This window comes from Cynara cardunculus, assembly GCF_001531365.2.
Source record: "Cynara cardunculus var. scolymus isolate 2C chromosome LG 5, CcrdV1, whole genome shotgun sequence".
NCBI classification, from domain to species: Eukaryota; Viridiplantae; Streptophyta; class Magnoliopsida; order Asterales; family Asteraceae; genus Cynara; species Cynara cardunculus.
Window position 1 is genome coordinate 7,784,228 of NC_037532.1, and position 21,818 is coordinate 7,806,045.

Sequence of the window (21,818 nt, forward strand, 5' to 3'; positions counted from 1 at the left end):
TCAAATAGTTAATTTGATACTAATATCGATATATTTTTGTCAAATTTTTATGATATCTTCAAACATATATTTTATTCAAAAATAAAAACATCATCGTTTTCTCAATATCACATAAAGTCATATTATAACATCGACTGAGATAAAGAATAAAATGAAATATTAAAATCACGATGTATCTCGATGCATTGCGCGAGTACGTTTCTAGTTCTATTCATGAGTGTTCCAAAATAAGTGTCTAGTTTCAAACATAGATAAGTAAATTCTCAAATATACCCTTAACTAATGCATAAATATTTAAGAGTTGTGAAAAGAAAGAAATAAAAATAAGGGTGAAACTGTCATTTGGTTAATTAAAATAAATAATAATTACGAATGTTCAAAACTGTGCACTTATTTTGGGACGGAATGCTAATGCTTTTTTATAACATGGGAGTGATTTATCACCATAAAAAGACAGGTCCATGTGATGCACACAACACAGAGGGAGATGTACAACAAGAAGATTTCAAAGTTTTTACATGACGTTTATGATTTCACATGCTATGTTTTATGATGATGTTAAGCATTTTGAAAACTCATGAGGTCACGAAGCGTTTTGCCTCACTGTCGATATTAGTATCAAATTTACTATTTAAAGTTCTGATTTTTTTGTGTAATTTCTTTAATTAATATTTTATTTATAATTTAATAATAAAGTAATTTATTTATGTTTAATAATATAATTTTTATAAAAATAATAATTAAGTAATGATTATCCTAATTATATTTTAAATTTTTTATATTTAAAATGAGATGTCTATCCAGTATTTGATTGTGTTTATCTATAGTTAGTTACACATTCAAAATGAATCATTAGTAAGTTGTACTTCTGCACAATTTACGTTTGATCTTGAATTTTAAGTAATATACATCAATAAACAGTACTTTATGCATAAAAAACGATTTTTAAGAGTTTTTGTCAAATACTTTATAATACAGTACAGATTTGTATTTATAAGAAGGGACTGAAGGTGTTAAAGTTAAGATGTTTCCGCTGCAATGTAAGATTTTGACCTTAAGATCAGATAATAATTTTATAATTTTTGTTATAAGTAAGCGACAGCTTGAAAAAGGGGTATCACTCGGATGGATTCGAATATTAGTTTCCAAAGGAGAAATCTTAAAAGTTGGTTTCAAAATAAAGATTTAAACGATTATCGTAAAAAGAAGTAAACGTTGATTCATTTTAATGCACTTTTAACCATGTATATTTAGGGTGTAAACTAGTCGAGATTTTAACGAGATATTCGAGCTCGAGTCGATCTTGCATACAAAACAGAATTCGTTTAACTTAAGGAGTCGAGCTTCATATAACTAATGTCCGACTCGGCTCATCCGGAACTCGATTAGTTTTGCGAGTCGAGTCAAAATGAACTATTCGAGCATACAGTTTTTTGAGCCAAAACATGCTCATATGTTAATAAATAATACAACAAAAATATATAAATTATAAACCTCGAGCAATAAACGAGCACTCGATTGCGTGTACAAGCCCGTAAACGAGCATCAAGCTCAAGCTCGATAACTCAAAAAATATTCGAGGTCGAACCCTATAGTGAAAAAGTTATTCGAGCTCAAGTCTGGTATAATTTTTTCAAGCGGAGCTCGAATAATTGTAGATTTTAAGTTAAAGGATCTAAATTGACAATATCCAAAACTTGAGGGGGGTCAACATTTGCAGAATTCTCCGGTGGAACCATGATTATCGGATGAAAGAGTCCATATTTGTTCCACAACTGAAGCAGTTTAATTCGGCCCCCAAAATCCTCCATCTCTCTGTAATCACCGTCTCTATATAATGGCAGCATCCAAAACCCTTGAATTCGGCAGCAATATCCAGATACAACAATGGCTTTCTCTTCACTCGGATTGTCGATGTTTGCAGTTGCACCACTTGAACTTAACAACCGCTCTGTAAGTTATTCATTATACAGACATTTTACCCTTTGATTTTCTAAGCGAATGGACCAAATTTAAAGGGAAAACAAGAGGTTTTGATTGTGGGTTTTGTTAATTTACGAGTGTGAATCAATGATCGTGTCATTTCTGTTCATATTGTTTTGTTTTCTTTTGATTTTCATTTCAAGTATTTGTTCTCTTTGATTTTTATAAGTTAATGAAACAAATTTAGGGTTTAGTTGTTTTACGACTGTACATCAATGGCGTATATAATTTCTATTCATGTTCTTCAGTTTTCTTTTGGTTTTCATATTTATATGTATGTTTTTAATTAAGAGAATGTGAGAAAACTGAAAGGAGTAAGAGAGTTAAAAAAATGAGGATTTTGTATAACCAAGCGTGAATCAAGTCATCAACTACCATGTAATTTCTATTCATATGATTTAATTTTCACATTCATATGTGTTTATATTTCAAATTTGCTATTTTAGGGGGTTGTTAGTTCCTGGTGTAAATCTAGTTCAGCAAGCACTCGCAGTTCAGCATTGTCATGTAAGAACTTGTGGTTAGGCTGTTCAAGAGACTGCAAGATGGATGTGAGGGCTTCAGCTGTAGCTGACAGGATTGCGGAATACTCTGATGGTTGGTTTTTGTAATTTGTTAAGTTAAGATATAAAATGTTTCATTTGGATTTGTATGTGTTAATATGGTTGATTTAATGGCAGAGACGTATTCAACTGTGGAGACAGACATAAAGGAGCCCAGTGTATCAACCGTACTCATGAATTTTGAGAGCAAGTTTGATCCCTATAATGCAATGAGCACACCACTATATCAAACAGCTACATTCAAGCAGGTAAATTTTTACAATCATGAACAATATGACTATAAGACAAGGAGTCCCATCACTTCGAATTCTGGTCGTCACCACTAAGTTTTACAACTTTTACTCTGTGGATGGTTACATATATATATATATACACACACACACATAGTGGGAGGTTCAAATAAGAAGACTGGATATAGTGAGAAGGTTAAGGGAAGGTTCTTATGTGAATCATTAAAGAAATCCATTTGAAAATGCATATGTGAACCCATATGAATAGCCTATAACATTGGTTTCACATATGCATCTTCAAATAGATTTTTTCTGATTTTTGTAATGGATTCACATATGATCCTTCCTTTCTTACCTTCTTATGATATTTAGCCTTATTTGAAGCGGCCCCTATATATATAGACTTAGGTTAAGGGGACTTAAAGCTATGGAACTTGGGTGTGGGTCACTTGGTTGAAATGGAATGCTGTGTTAACTCTAAAGATTTCTGGAGGAAAAATAGGATTATATAGTTGACCAATTTCTGTAAATGTGCTTTTCAGCCTTCAGCAACTGAATCTGGCCCCTATGATTACACTAGGAGTGGCAATCCTACACGTGATGTGCTTGAAAGGTATGACTTCTGATGATAACGCTATGTGTTATTGTTGGTTCTCACTATATTGATATTATCTTTTGCATGTGGTTGGTCAGTCTGATGGCGAAGCTTGATAAAGCAGATCAAGCATATTGCTTTACCAGTGGAATGGCTGCCTTGTCTGCCGTCACTCATCTCGTTAAACCTGGTAAATATAACCGATTTCATTTCACAGATGCATGCAGCAGATTGATACTATAAATGCTGAAAATTTGAGGGTTGTGAAAGATTTACACATGCTAAGATCCTCAACAAAGTATCCAAGGGTTGGGTCCCTTTGGTGGGATGCCCTATTAGGAAATGAGTGAAATATTTACACATACTAAGGCCCTCAACAAAGTATCCAGGGGTTGGGTCCCTTTGGTGGGTTGCCCTATTAGGAAACGAACAAACGAGATTCACACGTGCACAATCAAATACAGATATTTATGTGGTTTGGTCAAGAATTGACCTAGATCCGCAGCCCTAGCTAGTCACTCTTGTTGATTTTTCAGATTAGGATTTACAAGTTCAAGGAATGCATATATATATATATATATATGTGTGTGTGTGTGTGTGTTTGTATATAGAAGCAAGTTCAAATGAGAACCATATATATTTTGAGAACTATTTCATGTAGTATTCATGATGAATATCCCTGAATAATCATGAACATCTTTCATGACATTCCTCATGAATATCTATCACGACATTCATCATGAATACCAAATGAAATAGGTGGTTTCTTGGTTCTCAAAATATTTATTGTTCTCATTTAAACCTGCCCCTATAACAAAAGAGTTCACTAGTCAAAAGGACTTCCACCTCTACATATGGATACCGATGACCATATGAGCCATTCTCCCTCTTGAGATTTTCTGTCCATAATATAATGCCAAATTGGAGATAAAAACCTCCGGTTTCAAGAATTTGATGCATGAAGCCACCACTAATGATGCAATTGGTTCTTGTCTAAACATTTTGCATGTGGGTTCTTCATAGATCTTGCCTTGTCAAATTGCTGCCCACTTTTAACAATTCTGTTGGTACATTAATTGTAATTAGTGCCATCATACTTGCAGGTGAAGGAATTGTTGCCGGAGAAGACATATATGGTGGTTCAGATCGACTGCTTTCACGAGTCATTCCAAATAGAGGAATTGTGGTCAAGTTAGTAAAAAACTTCTCTCTGTCTTTTGTAACATAAATAAATACCTCTTGTCATTTAGCCACACTTTTGAAATATGTTGCTCAATTTGAAGGCGTGTGAATACAACCGACCTAGATGAGGTTGCATCTGCTATTGGTCCACAAACAAAGCTTGTATGGTTGGAGAGTCCAACCAATCCAAGACAACAAATTTCTGATATTCGTGTAAGTGTTGAAATCATAAGATCGCATCCAGTCTCCAAATCCCATATCTCCTCCCTGTCCACCAATCATGTAAAGATACGCCATCACTTTATTGATGAATTAAATAAAATAATGATGTGTTTTCACGTGATTGGTGATTTGGATACAGGAGATTTTTGTTCTATCACATATAGCCTCCTTTTATCAAATTGGATTAAGGTGTGTGCCTTTCTATTTCAGAAAATAGCAAAGATCGCCCATGCTAACGGGGCTCTCTTGTTGGTGGATAACAGCTTAATGTCTCCTGTATTGTGTCAGCCCTTGGAACTTGGAGCAGGTTTGTATCCGTGATCTTTCGTGGGGTTTTTATGTGTCCCTACTCCCTATTAATAATAATATATGTTGGCTCTTTCAGACTTTGTAATGAACGCAGCTACAAAATTTGTTGCGGGACACAGTGACGTCATGGCCGGAGTGCTTTCCGTAAGAGGAGAAAGGTTTGAATATTACATAAGTTGTTTTGATCTATCCAAAAGTCAACTATACATGGCTTGACTGAGTGCTCTTGAAGTTATTAACAAAATGCCTAGGCTGATAAGCAAGCTGTTGGCTAATAAGCTAACCGATAAGCTAGTAATGTTTGGAAAAAACTAGCTGATAAGCTAGATGACAATATAAAATGAGTAATGACCTAAAATGACATGTTTTGAAAAGTTAATTGGAAAAATTATAAAGGGCATAATTGGAAAAAAGTCCTTAAAGCTAGCTTATGGCTAACCAAGCAGAGCTTTTTTCAAGACATTGGGTTTTTGATACTTAAAACAGGTTGGGAGAAGAATTGTATTTCCTACAAAATTCAGAAGGTGCAGGGCTGGCACCTTTTGATTGTTGGATCTGTTTACGGGGTATCAAGACAATGGCATTGCGGGTTGAGAGGCAGCAGGTTTCATTCGAATCTACCCTACTAAGTTTTCTTTCGAGTGGGTTATATTGGTGTTTGACGGTTGATTGTTTGTAATGTAGGAGAGTGCACAAAAGATAGCAGAATTTCTGGCCTCTCATCCTAGGGTGAAGAAGGTCAATTATGCTGGTCTTCCTAACCATCCTGGACACACTTTACACTACTCTCAGGTAATCATATCTGTGTAACAACCCGTCTACACGGATAGAATAGTAAATTTGTGTGAGCTCCACCATGCTGACCAAATCAACTTAAAACCATGGTAACTTTGAGCTTATAAAGAGCTTACGTTTCATTTCTTGTTACAATATCCGTTCATGGTTTACCTTTTGCAGGCCAAGGGTGCAGGATCAGTTCTGAGTTTCGAGACAGGGTCCTTGGCTTTCTCTAAACACATAGTAGAGAATACTAAATACTTCGGCATAACTGTTAGTTTTGGTAATCTTTTCTTTCTCCTTCCAGATCCTAGTATTTTCAGTATATCCCACATTTCTACCCCATCTAGGCTTATTTCCGAGAGCTTTTTAAGATGCCCCATATTAATTCTTTCTAAAAAATGTATATAACAACACTTGACAAATTTTTGGCATGGTAACTAACATTTGATGACGTAGATTTCAAGTTGTCAATCAATATATTTTTTATTGGTAACCTCCTTAGACCGTTATACTTTTTCAATCAATAAATCTCGAAAACTTTGGCATCCATGTCATCATATGTTACAAGATTAATATATTCCTGGTTAAAATGTATAACTTTGTTACATTGATGGAGGAAAAAATTATTCATTTCGTGGGTGTTTTTGTGTCTTGACCAACATTTCCTTTTGTGGCAGGGACCGTAAAATCGCTGATAAGCATGCCGAGCTTTATGTCACACGCAGCCATACCTGCAGCGGTCCGTGAGGCTAGAGGTCTAACAGAAGATCTGGTTCGTATCTCTGTCGGGATTGAAGATGTGGATGATTTGATTGCCGATTTAGACAATGCACTCAAAACCGGGCCTATTTAGGATCCTCCGGTGCTACCGTAGTTCGATTAGGATTTTTTTATAAATATTTTCTCATCTCTCCCCCTGTAACTAAAACGCAGGCTAGGATTTTTTTTCCTTGTTTCTAGTTGAAGTTATCTAGTAATAAACATGTTTGTTCTATTAAAAGATCAGAAAGCATTCATCCCCTTGTTTTTTTCATTTGCCCCACCAGATCTTATTAAAAAGTGAAATATGATTTTCGTCATTATGGTTTGTAATTTAACGAGAAGCGAAAAAGTAATGAATATTAAACCACGGGGATAATAGTAACTTGGAAATAACAATTTTCAAGTCCGTCTTTTGGTCTCTATTAGTGGATTGCAATTTGAAGAAAAAAGTGATTATAATCTCAAACCCTACTATAAGATATCTAAACTATATAAATCAAACCAAATAAAAGCAAAATCCTAAAAAAAAGGAAGAAGAAGCAAACAAACCATGAGAACTATATAAAACCAACAAAGAGGAACATCAAAATATTGCAAATCTAAACACCCTCCACAGGCCTACCACCATGACTACAATTTTACCTCACTAGACACACCAATCATCATAGTATTCTCAGAGTTTGGACCTCTTCACGCTTGCATCAAATTATTTACCAAAAACTTGTGTCGGATTGGGCGGAATATTCACCTGCTGTACAATTAAAGCATACCAAGAACATTCTAATCAGCAAGCAGGAAAACTAGAATCAACGAAAAATCTCTCTTTCGCCAAAGCATCAATGGTTCAGTAGCATCCAGGTCACTGGTAGATCCCAGCCTCGTTGGAGGTCAAGGGTTCAAGTCCCACATGTGAGGACTGTGTGAGTTTTGTCGTATATAGATATTATGTACTTCAAAACAAAAATCTTTCTAAGGTTCATGAGGAAACCATCCCAGATGGTTTCAACTATACATATGTTGAGGTGTACAATTGAGAAATTGCACATTATAGATCTTCGGGAGTTGTAATAATGTTGTAAGTAACTAGAATAGAAAAACATTTGTTCTCGATATGGCAGTAATGAACGATGAGGATGTACAAGTTTCAAGAATATATGATAGAGGATTGATCTGTTCAGTGAAAAATCAAGTAATTCCTTTGCATACGAAGTAATCAGAAATTCCAAATGTATTGCCTTCTTTGACCAGAACTTTTTGAGGAACAATTTCTTTAGTGGTTGTTACCTAAAGTTTCTCAGACCAACTGTGTTAGATCTTCTCGTCAAAAGTTAAAAAAGAATATCTGCATGTTGCATTTTCAAGGTTATGACAGTTGGCTGAAGGCGGTCTACGGGGCAGTATGGTTGGAGGTGTCACTGTGAAATTATATATCTGTTCTACGGAAAAACATATACATATATAGGACTAAGTTCAAATGAGAAGCGTAAATATTGAGAACCTGGAAACCAAGTATTTCATGAGTAATTCACATGAATAACCACTAAAATATTCATAATGAATAACTAATGGATAGTTGGTTACTCGGTTCTTATTTGAACCTGGCCCTACACACACACACACATATGGAGGTATATCTATATCTTTTATGTGCATGCAAATGGTACATATTATTCTTTCGTCTTTTCCTTGTTTCTTTTTTATATATCTTGTGCAAGTTTGAATATTTCAGCTTTCTTTGTTTGGAACTTCTAATCTACTACATTTTGCTCATTTTCTAAATAAAGATCTGGGCTAACTAGAGAAGATGAACAGTCTTATTTTTTGTTCCTTTTGGCCAAAACAGGCAATACTTGAGGAACTCATGGCACATTTCACTCTAATTATACAGTTGATAGTTTAATGGCTGGAAATAGTACCATCAGCAACAATAAATCAATCACTGCCAAACCCTTCATAACTCAAGCCTTCTGATATAGTGTCCAACCTTTTACCATCTCCTGACAGGGCCAGGACACAGATATCAATACCCACTCCACGATTCTAAATAAACATTTTGTTAAATGCCAAAAAATCATACCTTGAATATCTCCGTTACCATGAGGATTCAAGAAGTCTGTATCTGTTGCCAGGTAGGGTGACTTAGAATAGCTGTCTAATATATCTGAAAGAAAACGTAGATGTCATATCAAGGACGATGATATGCAGCTCCTTTTTGTTGGAGAGAGAGAATAACCTTCTGACAGATTAGTTTTTTAATAAATGACTTTCTGACAAATTTTGAGGCATTATTGTGTTAGGAACAAGCATTCTCAGTGTTCTTAAATCTAGCGGAAGATCATGCATATAAAAAGAATCTGTCATAAGGTTATTTTCTTAAATGACCCTCTTTTGTTGTATAGTGAGGGTGTTTCCAAGAAACAGTAGCAAACAGTAGAACCTCTACTTGAAGTTTGAAACACATCAGACGGAGAGAGAGAGAGAACCTGAACTAATAGAGAAGTCTGCTGTCAAATCTGACAGACTGAAGTTTCTAGGGATCTGGCCTAAAAATCCATATGATGATGTATCGGGATCTACAATTGGTTCGTTTACAGGTTTTGGATTGGATTCTTCACCAATAAAGGAAGGAAGAGGCACATCTGCCATTGCAGGATGCCTTTCTAGAACATTATTTGCAGCATTGAACATAAATGCCGGTTCATCTGCATAACCAGATTCTGATTTAATCATCCCGTCACCATTGATTCCTTGCATAAGTACCATATTTGAATTCTGAGCCATCAGTAGGTTTGGTGAAACATCTTCCCTTCTGGACATGCTAGACAAACCAACAGCAGATTGCATGCAATGGTGAAGTGACGATCCACCATTAGTGAGTGCATTAGGCAATTTAGAAACCGTAGATTGGTGCATGTTCTCTAGCTTCATAGCTTGTCCTGTATTATCTGGGGAATAGCATGAAGGATTTTGGTGCACTGTAAAACAAAGATTACTATATGAGTAATAGAATAAGAAATTATTCACCACATAAAAGAAAATATATTCAAAAGCTAATCAGATCTTTTTCTTGAGCTTCTCTCCTACGTGTGAGAGTGAAACATCTGAATCTCATCCCACTCCATCCCTCTCCCAATTGAATCAGAATCTCAAAATAAACAAGAACAAGTAAATAACTTTACCGCCAAAACGGAAAAAAAGACATTGAAGGTCAAGAAACTGGAGTAGAAAGAGGAAGAGCAAAGAAAGAAACATATAACGTAACAACTCTTCAGAGTAGAGAGTTTCTGTGTTAGCATATAAAATGGTCACACATCCAAGAAAAAATTGATAATACAATAAATGATATAACTCAAAAAGCCAAAAGGAAAGTGAACAAAAATGAAAAGAACACAAGCAAATTTGATAATACAACCTGCTCTTATCATGATTTTCTACAAAAGCTAAAGATTTCTGCCCCAGAAAGTTAAATTGTTTTATCAGTACAAATTACATGCTCAAGTTTCCTACTTCTTTCCCTCCTAAAGGACCCACAAGAAAGATAAGAGGGGCAGATTCATAGTACCTTATCCCCCTACAAGCCTTGAATTCCCTTCAAAAAGAAAACTGAGCTATTAGTCTTCTCTTTCTCAAATTGTTCAGGCTTGAGAATGCAGTCAATGCACCAAGAAAAATTTGACCAGAAAAAGAACCACTACCTTGAAGTAGCCACCTATGAGATTGATAATCTAGTAATCTGCATCCACCACAACGTTTACGAAAGTAAACAGAACTCTGCCTCGTAAAGCATATGATTAAAATAAAGAGCACATCAAGACTTGTCAAACTTCCTATAATGGTATATTCTTCTTCTTGGTTCGAAACCTATATGCCATAACTTAAAAGAGGGCAATTTGTATTGGGATCCTCTCTAAGAAAAAAGAAAATGAATGTCAGATAATGAAATATCCCATCAACTACCTATCCTAAAAATGATTTCACCATCAAATGTGGTATGTTATTTATATCCCTCCATACCAAACATAGGCACATAGCTCCCTCCTTTTCAGCATATATCTGCACCTGCTATGATCCTAAATGATAGCAATTGTTAATAAGCAAACTGCCTTAGATAACAAGATCACCATCTCCTTTCATAAGACATCAGAATGCCATATGTCAATGAAACATCGTCCTAATTACTTCCCCAGAGAGAACATACATGATTATTATGCATAGGAAGATTAACATTAACTAGAATCTTGCTATGATGTTCAACCTTCAATGTATTAAATAATGATACTGATTCCATTCAGTTTCACTCATTCTGCTCTCCATAGATTGAGTTACTTGGCATGCTAAAATCATTAATCCAGACAATAGCCACACACATCCTTCCATTTCTTTGCCTTTGGATATAGGCATGATATCACATTAAGATTATTAACCCCAAAGATCTCAAATAAGCATGCACAATGCATCTAAATTGATCATCCAAGAGTATAAAAGTTATCATCGTCATCCAATCATAGAGCATTTATAGATGAAACAACCCCATTCATAAAGGTATAAAGATAATCAGGGGTACAAGTTGGTTATGGATGATCTCTGGGCAACCTAACCATGCCCAAGCTTCAAAATATGTATGTGCCTGCATTATTTAGTTTTGCTCAAGAGGACCTTGGGAAGATTTTTTTAGGCCAAAGAGTTGCACTGCTTGCATATCTCAAGAGGTGGCTACAGAAAGCATTGGACACCACTTTAGCAATGAATCCTCACAATATCTTGAACTTGTTGAATTATTTTTCCCAGGTAAGGAAGAACTAGGTTGTTTCATCCCAATGAGCACAGAGGCATTATCCTTTGCTTTCCTCTTCGTTTCAATCGGTTCAGTAACACGATTCTGGTTGGATGGTGTAGCTCTTGAAAGCCTTGGGTAAGACTACTTTAGGCTGTGGGAATTTTGAGGGTATCAGCAGAACTCACATGTGAAAACATTTGTATAAAGAACAGGTGGGAACAATTCAAACAGATCTGGAGGCAGTGACAATCCATAGAAGAACTCCAAAGTTTATCTACTCCAACAGAAACCAAAAATGATTTGACATCTTGTGACTGTAATAGAATTAGGATATGATCATCAATTGGGACTGTAATTACAAATATTCATGGTTGATTTTTCACTATTAGTAGTGAGAGCACAAGTGCCCTCGCACGAGGTCATGTGCTATGCTATATCCTAATTCTCCACACCAAACAAATAACCTTGGAAGTTGTGAGTCCAACAGCACAAGAAAAGATAATCATAACCGCGCTATCACCCAATCTAAAGCAGGTTTTCCCTTCCTGTATGGGAGTCATTTATAACTATTTCAAGTCTTGTGTGTATCACTAGTTTTTCTCTCAGTTGCCTAACTTTTATATATGAGAGGTAGTACCTTAGTATGGGAGAAGACATGATATTAATCAATAACTAAAAACCTAAGAACTCAAAACTTTAGCTAATAGACCACCAACAAACTCCAACAGATTGTATCCTTCAAATCTACAAATTAAAACTCTACCAATTGGACTTTTGTGTGGCCCCAAAGTGATATGCATAAATTGAATAGATTAAGAGAACTGAGCAAGTATATCTTATGCAAACAAAGCACACAGCATCTTAGGCACAACAATTGCGTTTAGTGATGGCTCTCTTACATAGCGGAACATGAGATCCACTGGAGATAGGAACTGAAGGTGCTCCAGCAGCAGGGGAAATCTGACGCATCAGCTCAGCCTGTGTCTGGAGCAATTTATTGAATTTCATTATTTGGTCCTTCAATATCAATCTCAGGTGATAAGCCTTGAAAAAATCCTGATTTTCTTCTTCAAGCTTCTGCCAAACTGAAAGATAATAATGTGTTAGATGATAAAATCAACAGATTATATGCCACTGCATCAGAAAATAAATGAATTTGAGTAAAGAAGTCACATAATTTTTCTTAAATTACTTATGGATTGATACAAACATTACTTAACAAAATTGTGCCATAGTCCATATAGAAGTGATCTCGCAACAGTCTCCTGGGAATTATCTACTGAGATAGCATGTGCTTTACATTATTCATTGGCTATAAGATATGAATAAGCTGTTCATGAACAATCAAAAATTGGCGGAAGGTGCTATATGTAATACAAGGCATCTCGGAGTTCAGTATTTCCAACAGAGTGTCTGATGCATCACAGATGACATGAATGCCCAAGGTGCTGGAAGATCATTGGAGGCTGCCTGCATGTGGTTTGGGTACATGAAACAGATGGAAAAACACTTACCTCAGAGGGGGTTCCCAAAGATTGAGGCTTTGATGCCCAAGTTTGGGGCTGTTACATACAAGGGAACTGGAGTCTAGAGAGCTTGAATACCTGAGAATCAAGTTGTGACCTCTATTTATGATGGTGATGTGTAGCATCATTAAAACTTTCCATGTATATCCCCCAATAAGACTTGCGGTTCAAGAATGTTTATGGGTCCTAGTCCTAATATATCTCCGCTATCCATGTTTTGGTTGGATAAATGATGTCCTGATAAAATTCTATTCCAAAGTCATCGGGGACTGCCTGGTCCAAGGAAATCTTATTATAGGGCTATGTTTGACATGAGTGGACATTCTTTCCGTCGATTACAGGTCAATTTAACAGGGAAATGTAAGTGTTCGTGACTCTGGCCTTTGGGTCTCCTCTGTAATCCTAAAGATCTTGGAAGGATCACCCCTTTCTTCATTGGTTAATGATTGAGTCAGGCAATGGTATAATCTGAAGCCTTGGTGTGACCATTGGCTCAAGATCTGAATCTGGTTTGAACTTTGACCACTAATTGAAATTTGACATAGATAAAACAAAATTTGTAGGATCAAAGTTCCACCATTAGTAGTCAAAAATTGACCATACAGTGAATGACAGAGGTGGTTTGGACTAGCAAGTTTAGCCTATATTGGTTCCTTGACAACCAATGTTTCATCTCAGCTTAAAGTTGTTTGATGATCTCTTAAGCACACACCCCCATGTTGGAGGTTAATGTTAAAATAACCTTCTCCAGACTCCAACACACCCATTAGAAATGCACCACATCAAGTGAGATCGCCCTTTTGGAAGATTGGGAGTTTCACCTACCATACCTTCGTGCAGGTGACCCTCACCCTCAAGGTTCAGGATCTGGTCATTGGAGTGTTAATCTTGCTTACTCATATAAGTGATACAGTCATCTCTCGCACCATGATCATATTTTTGTCCCTCTGGTCTATTTTTCCCCTTATTCTCAGGTCACAGTATCCAAGATAAGACATAACATTGTAAGATCCAATTCATCCTCAACAATTGTTAATAGCACTCCAGCTTATGGTTCTTTTCTGGAAGTCTCAAAGATGTACAGGTGGCCAGATTAACATGACCTGGAATGAGAAGGTAATCTGCCTAGGATAGACCCACATTAATAACATAAAAAATCACGAATTTTCCTTCTGAAATGAAGCATTACACTAAATCAAAAAAGAGTACACAACTATCAAGTGTTACATAAAACACACATAGCAATATATGACAAACATGCATAGTTGTGCTACGATGAAACAAGAAGGATGGTTAGAACTTTCACACTTCAATGTTGCTCTCTCAAAAGCCAAAACATACAAAGATAAAGTATCGTGTGTATCTTACCAAGTTCAGTAAAACTAGGTTCTATTTTTGCTTGATGTAGTAGTGTACTAACAACTTCCTTCTGGCTCATATAAAGCTGAAGACACCTTTCTATAAGATTTTGTACCTGAATAGGAACACGATCAAATGAGTAAATTTACTGAAATAATAACAAAAGAACACTTATAATTTATAAATAACATGTACTACACAGAATACAGAGAATATTTGGCATAATTTAGGTTGGAACTTACTGGTCATTATAGTCCTCAGCAACACATAGCAATTCATGATAAATCAAAGAGTGAGTTGCCAACCGCTTTATGGGCTTGGGTTACACATGAAGGGAGTGTCAAGGTTTTATGTGCAAAGGCATTGGAGGGCCTCCCTCATGTGCTTTGCTCTATGTTGTTCGTTCTTTCTTTTCATTCTCACTTTAACTTCTAGTCACATAAAATAAGGTAGTGTATTCATACTCATGTGATTTCGTCTATGTCCACTAGTCATTAATGTGATCAAAATTGAAGGTGGTTGAGGAGTGGCTACTAATTACTTCTACCTTATGGCTTGTGTTAACCCTTAAGCGATGAAACATGTCAAATATAACTTACTCCCTCACATATCCTCTGCAAATTTCACATTTTTGTCGGTGGTGTTGAAGGGATAGATGTACCAGTACCAGTCACTTCGGTAAGATGTCTTTAGGTAAAATGGACTTCTTTAATTAACTAAGAGGTAGGAACGTGTTTTAGATTCATCTTTTGGGAAGATTAATGGATGTAAGCTACTTTTTTGTCTCTAAGTTTTCTAGTTTTTTTCTGTTCATCTATTTGTCACTAGTCCCTTGTAGCAAACAAATGGCCTCTAAGTTTTCCAGCTTTTATTCGACATTATACCATGCTGGGAAGCAAATGTTCTTTCATATTCAATGGGTTCCCTTCTTCAGTTCACCCCAAATCAGGAGTTCTCAAAATCGTATAGATCTAGTTCCTTACCATCTTATGTTTTCTTCACTTCGAAGTCATCCATTATAGCAATTCTAGCTCATTCGGAATTTCTCTAGAATGTAAATGTAAGAAAAGTCTTGATTATTATCCGCCCAAGGAACGCAGATGGTTATAGCATTTCATCTGCCATAATAATCACATCCAAAAATTGTGCTGAACATAACGAAATGGATGTTACTGTCAGTAGATTCGGTCAACCATTCTAACCCCTCACCGATTAGTATTACCTATAGTTCCTTCCTTTAATAACACCAAGATGAGAATTGTGCCACAAATTCAATTCATTCATCTTGTTGGAGTGTGACTAAAATCCTTAGCTTGTGAAGTCATGTTAAACCTGATGGAACTTTCAGTACATAATATGCAAGATGTTTGCAACTTGCAAGAAACTTGTGTATCTAGGTGTATACGATTTTTATGTCTCTCACATGTCGCTTGGATGCTATCATGTACAGGGGACAAATTCTCGGCACAATATTTGAGACTTGTATGTGACTTCATCATATTTCGACCAAAACCTACAGAACCAGGCAAGTATGTATGCGACTTGGCAAGTCGTTAGCAAATAAAGTATGAGCATACGAGTTCCATTTCCTGATTTAGGTCATTTTGTTTGTCTTCTATACACCTCCATATACGAACACCAGCCTCGCCATAGCTCAACATTGTTGCTATTCTTCAAGCTTGTAATCACTTCAATCGATATAGTGGATTAGTTCATGACGTCCCTCGCCAGTGGTTTTCTCCGTTGAGTTTTCCACGTAAGAGTCCTGGTGTCTCTCAATCTCTTTATTGCTTTGTTATACTTATATGTGTTTGTGAATGTTGATACTGAATATGTGTTGAGCATTAGTTAGTTCACCTTTACACATTATAGCAAACCTTTCCACATTGAAATCAATATCGGATGATTTGTATTTCAGTTGTCTGGGCAGTTGACCTTTAATTTGACCTTCAATTGGAAAGGCAAAGTCAAGTGCCTAGTGGTGTTTTAAATTACAACAATTGTTATGAAATACAGGCACACTAGCGATCACAATTAAGTCACAACTCATAACAATGCTCCAAATGCAACCAAAACACCAATCTAGTTCCTGGAACTAGTGCTCATAAAACCTATATGTCAACAAATTACGAAATGGTTGTGCTATAAACATTAATATAGTCTACAAACATCAAAACATGGCAAAAAATATATAATGCATCATAAAGCAGGGAGAGAAGTGTACACTAAGATTTAAGCGGAAACCACAAAACTGGAAAAACCAGTGGCGGAAGGAGTAGAGAGAATCCACTATAGGTTTATAACAATGTTGCTATAAGACAAAATGTGCATCCAATGCACTTGAAACGAAAGAGAAAGTAATGGTGTGTGTATGAACAAAGGGGGTATTGCTTAGGGTTACAACCATTTGTGCCTAATTTGGCACTAAAAACCCATCACCAGTTGAAAGAGACTCCAAGGTGACTTAGAACTTTGAACGACATCTAGCCTGGTTTTGGCTTCACAGCCGTATGCGACTTTGTAATTACTTGAGAAGTCACAAGGATGTTACGGAGACTTTAGTATGCGACTATAGGAGTCACGATGATATCGCTGCAAATGTGCCCTTTTTCCCTGTCCGATGCGACTTGTTGAGCGACTTTGGAAGTCGTCTTCAGCCTGGTGGGTGAATTGGGAGGCATTTTCAACATATTTTGCATGAATGTCACTTACCAAAGGATATTCTGCATCTATCTACTATGCAACAGAATTCAGTGCTGCACCTATATAGCTAGTCCCTCCTCTATATTATAGTTCTTCAACCTCAATGGTAGGGAGATGAACCCATTTAACTAGTTATCCATCTTAACTTTGGGCATAATACTAATCCTCTACTTCCATTTTCTCCTTCGACATTTACCCATCACTATTGTATCCTTCCCAGTTCCGATCATTATGAAATTCCCGCAATTTCTTAAAATTGAATTCAGAACTAGTCAAAAGAAGAAGCATTTTATAAAGCAAAGATCAAGCTCAAAACCATACCAGTTGTAAATCTTGAGGTGAAACCTTTTTGACCTCTCCGGTAGACATCCTTCTCTAAAACTGCAATCAAATAAGCTCTTCAAGAAGAACTACAGCAGGTTGATGCTCAACTTTGCCAATAGACACTGGTAACAGCTTTAACTGAAAAGAATATTAAAGGCAGTTACATTTTTAGATAGTCATTAAACATTGACATTCAAATCATAAAGACAACTCTTATGCAAATGTTTCAAGTACTCCCACCATTTGCAAAAAGTCATACACTTTGAATGTTAAATTGAATATGCGACTTTTGAGCTTCAAATTTATGTAAATTTTTTTTTTTCTAAAAAATATTTGGTAACTACAATAATCTTATTTCAGTTCCTACAGATAAGACAATGTTGGTGGTGACTTGTTAACAAATCTGCATCAATTTTTCATATAAAAGGTACGGATTGATTATATCAAAACCGTAGCTCTTCTTTTGGGGCATTGGAAGTAATAGAAGCTAATACATTTCACATCAATCTCACATAAAAGTTATTGTCGCCTATTTTTATACCATAAGAAATATTTGCCAAACAAGCAAGAACCTTCAACAATTTCACTGACATGCACTTTTTTCTTACAGGAATAAAACAAGAGGCCCGAGACAATCAATTGTATAACTAACAAGTAACAACCAATCAAAGCACAACTATGTAAATTGAATATAGGTGCATAGAAATTATGCCGGAAACATGAAGCACTGATATTTGTCCTTCCCTTACAACACTGATAGATCAAATTCTAGGGTTTGACGACCTACTGCAATAATTTTAATAAGAAACACAAACACAACAACAGCATCAACCGACAGCGCATAAATTAAGCTTCTATGACGATCATATCCAAAATTTCGATATAATCAATAACCAGAAAAGGCCTAGATAACAACAAACAGTGTTACAGTTGTTCTTCGCATGCTATCAACAAACAAATTACCGACAAACACATCAAATTAGTGAACCTTTTCCATCAAATCTATCAAATTACCTGAATATGTAGAGATTTGCTACTAGAATTCGCTCTTTTTGTTTCGAAATCTTCAAAGAAACTTTTTGCAAGAGAAATTGAATAGCTTTTGCACTAAAATTAAAGAGGGAAAGGGTTTTACGGTTGTCTTTTGGCGTTATCCCTGAGATTAAATACGACAGTCAGAGGCCATTATAGTTGAATATTTTACAAAACTAGTCCCTATACAATTAACTAATATGCATGTTTTGTCCCCTAAATAATATTTTTCTCATTTTAGTCTTTTAATGAAGCATTTCCCATCTGCTCCGTTAACTATTGGTAAGAAAAAATCGATTCGTACGAACAATCAATAAGACCCAAACCATGATCGAACTAAATCAACCAGATCAGTTACTGGTTATATTCTACTTGGTTTTTGGTTCTAGTTCCTTTTTACAAATTGGTTATTGGTTACAGACTTTTTTTAAATTGAATATCAGTTTAGTCAATTCAGAGTCAAAACCAAACTAGTTTCTTCATTTATTTTTGAAACTGTAAGCAACGTCACTTTAACTTTATATTTTTCAGATTAAAAAGGTTCAAGTATATATTCAGTTAGGAGATAGAATTGATTCTATAGAAACATAACATATATTCAACCAGTTCAAGCAAGTGCGGTTTCTTGTTCTACCATTATGAATTATTTTCCGTTCCAATACCTTTCAAGTTTGTTGAACACATGTACTGGTAAATGCCCATATATGTAGATACTGACTATTTTATCACCAGATCAATGTTAAATGTATGTATCTAAAAGTATAATGTTAAATTTTTACGGTTATAACCGATAACAGTTATGACAAAGATCTTGAACTTGAGCATGTATGAATCGATGATAATATTTTGTTTATGCATAAATGTTATTATATTTAAGAGTTTAATTTTTTGTAGGTATATGATGCACGGACGCCAAGTACAAGGGGTGTTTCAACAAGTCAAGATTAGTCGAGGGGCTTAATTTGACGATTCTAGCCTCTATTTTTTTTTAATGATTTATTTCCTTTATTAAATTTTGATTCCAATTTTTAATAGTTTCCTAATTAGATTCTAGCCTAAATTAAGCCTTTAAATATTTGATTTATTTAGGTGATATAAAATTGATCAAGCCTTTTGATAAAAGATATTTGGCCATTTAGTAAAAGCTACTCGTTCAAAAAATTACAAACGATAGATACCCTCATGAAGCAATTAAGGATATTGATTTGTTTCGACTTGATAGAAAACCCGGTTCACTTGACACAAACGGGGACGGGAATTTCTCGTTAAAACGGGTCCGGGGCCGGGGATCCCTAGTAGACTTAAACTGGGATTGGGGCTGGGGTCAGATATTTTTTGGTCAAACCCAGAAAATAAACCAGATACAGAATGTTAATCCCCGTACCTACCAGGAGACGGGAACTGTTACTAAAAACCGAGGTCAGGGACGAGGATTACAAAACCTGCTCTGTTGCCATTCCTAGAAGCAACAACTAGATATGTCATTCAAAACATTTTCTCTTTTACAACTTTTTGGAAATTTAAACAATGTTTGAAATTGATATTCAATACATAAAATTTAAAATTTGATGGGACTATTTTGACAAGACTAAATATGAGTGATTTGGTCAATATTATCGATCAAAAGATTCGACATTGAATGATATATGACATTAATTTTAAATTTGATTTCCATGTTTCAAATAAATGTTATGAACTTTTTTTATGTCCACTAGCATTTATAGAAGTCCCAAAGTTTATAAGCAAGCCTGTTAAGTAGAAATAAATTAGTCTGTTCATTATCAAAATAACAGAGGTGTAAAAATGTAATTAAACAACTCCAAAACTATATATATATATATATATATATATATATGCATTATAAATATAGGGGAAGGGAGAGGTGTTGTGGGTTAGGTGATAGTGCACTCACGTCACGGACGAAACATATTTTTCTCCACAAAGACGAGGGAAAACGAGAGAGATATCGAGAGTCTTGGCATGTGATAAAATGTCGAGAGACAAAGATGTCATAAAGTCCAAAGTTTTATTAGTTTGTCTTGGTTTACTAAGAGAATTGAAAATGTTGCGGTTAGAGATATTCAAGAAAACCAGAGAACCGAGACACAAAGTTGAACTGTTTGATTTGAAATAGAAAAATTGATAACCAAAAAGAAACAAAAACCGAAAAAACCCGTGTATTGACGGGTCAGTGTTGGTTTTGAATTATAGGTACTCACGGGTACCCGATTGGAACCGGATAATATAAACTATTAAATATTTATATTATTTATTTATTAACTTAAAGTTAAAAGAGTATTTTACATTTGGAATTATTTATAAATTTTGATGTTCTTAAGAATTGATATTTTTAAACAATAAAACTTATTTTAATTGGTAGCGCTTGTATTAATTTTATTTAGTTGTTGAGTTATTGATTTAAATATTCTATTATAGTATTTTTTTTTATATTACAAATGATATTTTATAAATTCAGGTAACCGTGAACCTCACCATAGATGACCACCTTATTCGGTTCAATTCGGTTTCGATTCGAGCACCCAAGTATCCGCTTCATATGGTTCAGTTCACATTTTCTCTATTAACTTAATTATGAACACCCCTAGTTACAGTAAAATGTGTTAATAATATGCTTAAAAGTTAATTATTAGATCTTTATATATGGAAACAACTATTATATGCTATTGCTATAAGCCTATGCTTTATGTTATCCTCAAGCACTACATTTGAGATTAATATATATGGGGAATGATTCAAACGAAAACACATTCATTTTAAGAAAACGTGAGAACAATATTTTACTTAAGTCAATCACATACGATACTAAATCAGATATGTGGACGTCATTTGACGCGACCTAGGTTGCGGGTCAAGTTACTCATACATCACAATCCCCCTCACGTGTGTTGTCACATGTGATAAGAGTGTTTTGATGTAATATTTATTAGAATTCACACCGTTATCTCTTCTTATTCATTCCAACCGTATAAATAGTTATAATGAGCGACATACAAGGAATTGATATACATTAATTAGAGATATACACCCTACTCTAATTTTTGCTAATTACCAAGGTTATCGGCTTACAAGCTTAACTGCTATTAATATTATAATATATCACATGGCGCAATCTAGGTCGCAGACCACGTCGTCCACACACCACCAAGTCCCCGCATGTGTATTATCACATGTGATAAGAGTATTTTCACATTAATTGAGGTGTTCTCGTTTGAATCTTCATCTCTCTCTCTCTTTCTCTCTCTCTATATATATATACATATACATATATAGGGGCCTATTCAAGGGAGAACTGAATTGTTTGTGGTAACTGTGAGAACCAATATTAACCACAAATCAATAGATAAATTAGRAAATTTATAAATTTGGTAATTTTAAATTAAAATCTTAATGCAAGGATATTTTTGGTATTTTAAAACTCTCCTCTCTCCGGCCACCGTCCTCCGGCCTCCG

General features: G+C 35.2%; 2 protein-coding genes across 4 annotated transcripts; one reads left to right on the forward strand and one right to left on the reverse strand.

The window, feature by feature from the left end:
• Nucleotides 1-1,797: 1,797 nt before the first annotated feature.
• Nucleotides 1,798-7,275, forward strand: LOC112513829 (cystathionine beta-lyase, chloroplastic-like). Its single transcript, XM_025120198.1, has 13 exons — nucleotides 1,798-1,953; nucleotides 2,430-2,580; nucleotides 2,664-2,794; nucleotides 3,319-3,389; nucleotides 3,470-3,561; nucleotides 4,475-4,562; nucleotides 4,655-4,766; nucleotides 4,986-5,082; nucleotides 5,161-5,242; nucleotides 5,571-5,688; nucleotides 5,769-5,876; nucleotides 6,042-6,144; nucleotides 6,542-7,275. Exons 1-13 carry the CDS (start codon nucleotides 1,888-1,890, stop codon nucleotides 6,715-6,717), a joined length of 1,395 nt encoding a protein of 464 aa, XP_024975966.1. The 5' UTR covers nucleotides 1,798-1,887; the 3' UTR covers nucleotides 6,718-7,275.
• Nucleotides 7,162-18,473, reverse strand: LOC112513830. 3 transcript variants are annotated; one of them, XM_025120202.1, is made up of 8 exons: nucleotides 18,330-18,473; nucleotides 17,313-17,453; nucleotides 14,298-14,403; nucleotides 12,303-12,488; nucleotides 9,110-9,601; nucleotides 8,704-8,745; nucleotides 8,543-8,623; nucleotides 7,162-7,377 (listed from the first exon to the last, which is right to left on the reverse strand). In XM_025120202.1, the coding sequence occupies exons 2-7, from the start codon at nucleotides 17,358-17,360 to the stop codon at nucleotides 8,559-8,561; spliced, it is 939 nt and encodes a 312-aa protein (XP_024975970.1). In that variant the 5' UTR covers nucleotides 17,361-17,453; nucleotides 18,330-18,473; the 3' UTR covers nucleotides 7,162-7,377; nucleotides 8,543-8,558. The 3 variants fall into 3 exon arrangements, with proteins under 3 accessions (XP_024975970.1, XP_024975968.1, XP_024975969.1); XM_025120200.1 differs by having other exon boundaries at nucleotides 8,704-8,787; nucleotides 18,330-18,461; XM_025120201.1 differs by lacking the exon at nucleotides 8,543-8,623 and having other exon boundaries at nucleotides 8,704-8,787; nucleotides 18,330-18,463.
• Nucleotides 18,474-21,818: the final 3,345 nt, after the last annotated feature.

Coding starts and splice junctions, on each gene's coding strand:
- LOC112513830 (XM_025120200.1), bottom strand. CDS start 17,360: ATGTCTACCGGAGAGGTCAAAAAGGTTTCACCTCAAGATTTACAACTG. Junction 9,602..12,302: donor TGGATCTCATGTTCCGCTAT/GTAAGAGAGCCA, acceptor TTTGTTTTACAG/TGCACCAAAATCCTTCATGC. Junction 8,624..8,703: donor TGGTAACGGAGATATTCAAG/GTATGATTTTTT, acceptor TGGCCCTGTCAG/GAGATGGTAAAAGGTTGGAC.
- LOC112513829 (XM_025120198.1), top strand. CDS start 1,888: ATGGCTTTCTCTTCACTCGGATTGTCGATGTTTGCAGTTGCACCACTT. Junction 3,390..3,469: donor ACACGTGATGTGCTTGAAAG/GTATGACTTCTG, acceptor GTGGTTGGTCAG/TCTGATGGCGAAGCTTGATA. Junction 6,145..6,541: donor CGGCATAACTGTTAGTTTTG/GTAATCTTTTCT, acceptor CTTTTGTGGCAG/GGACCGTAAAATCGCTGATA.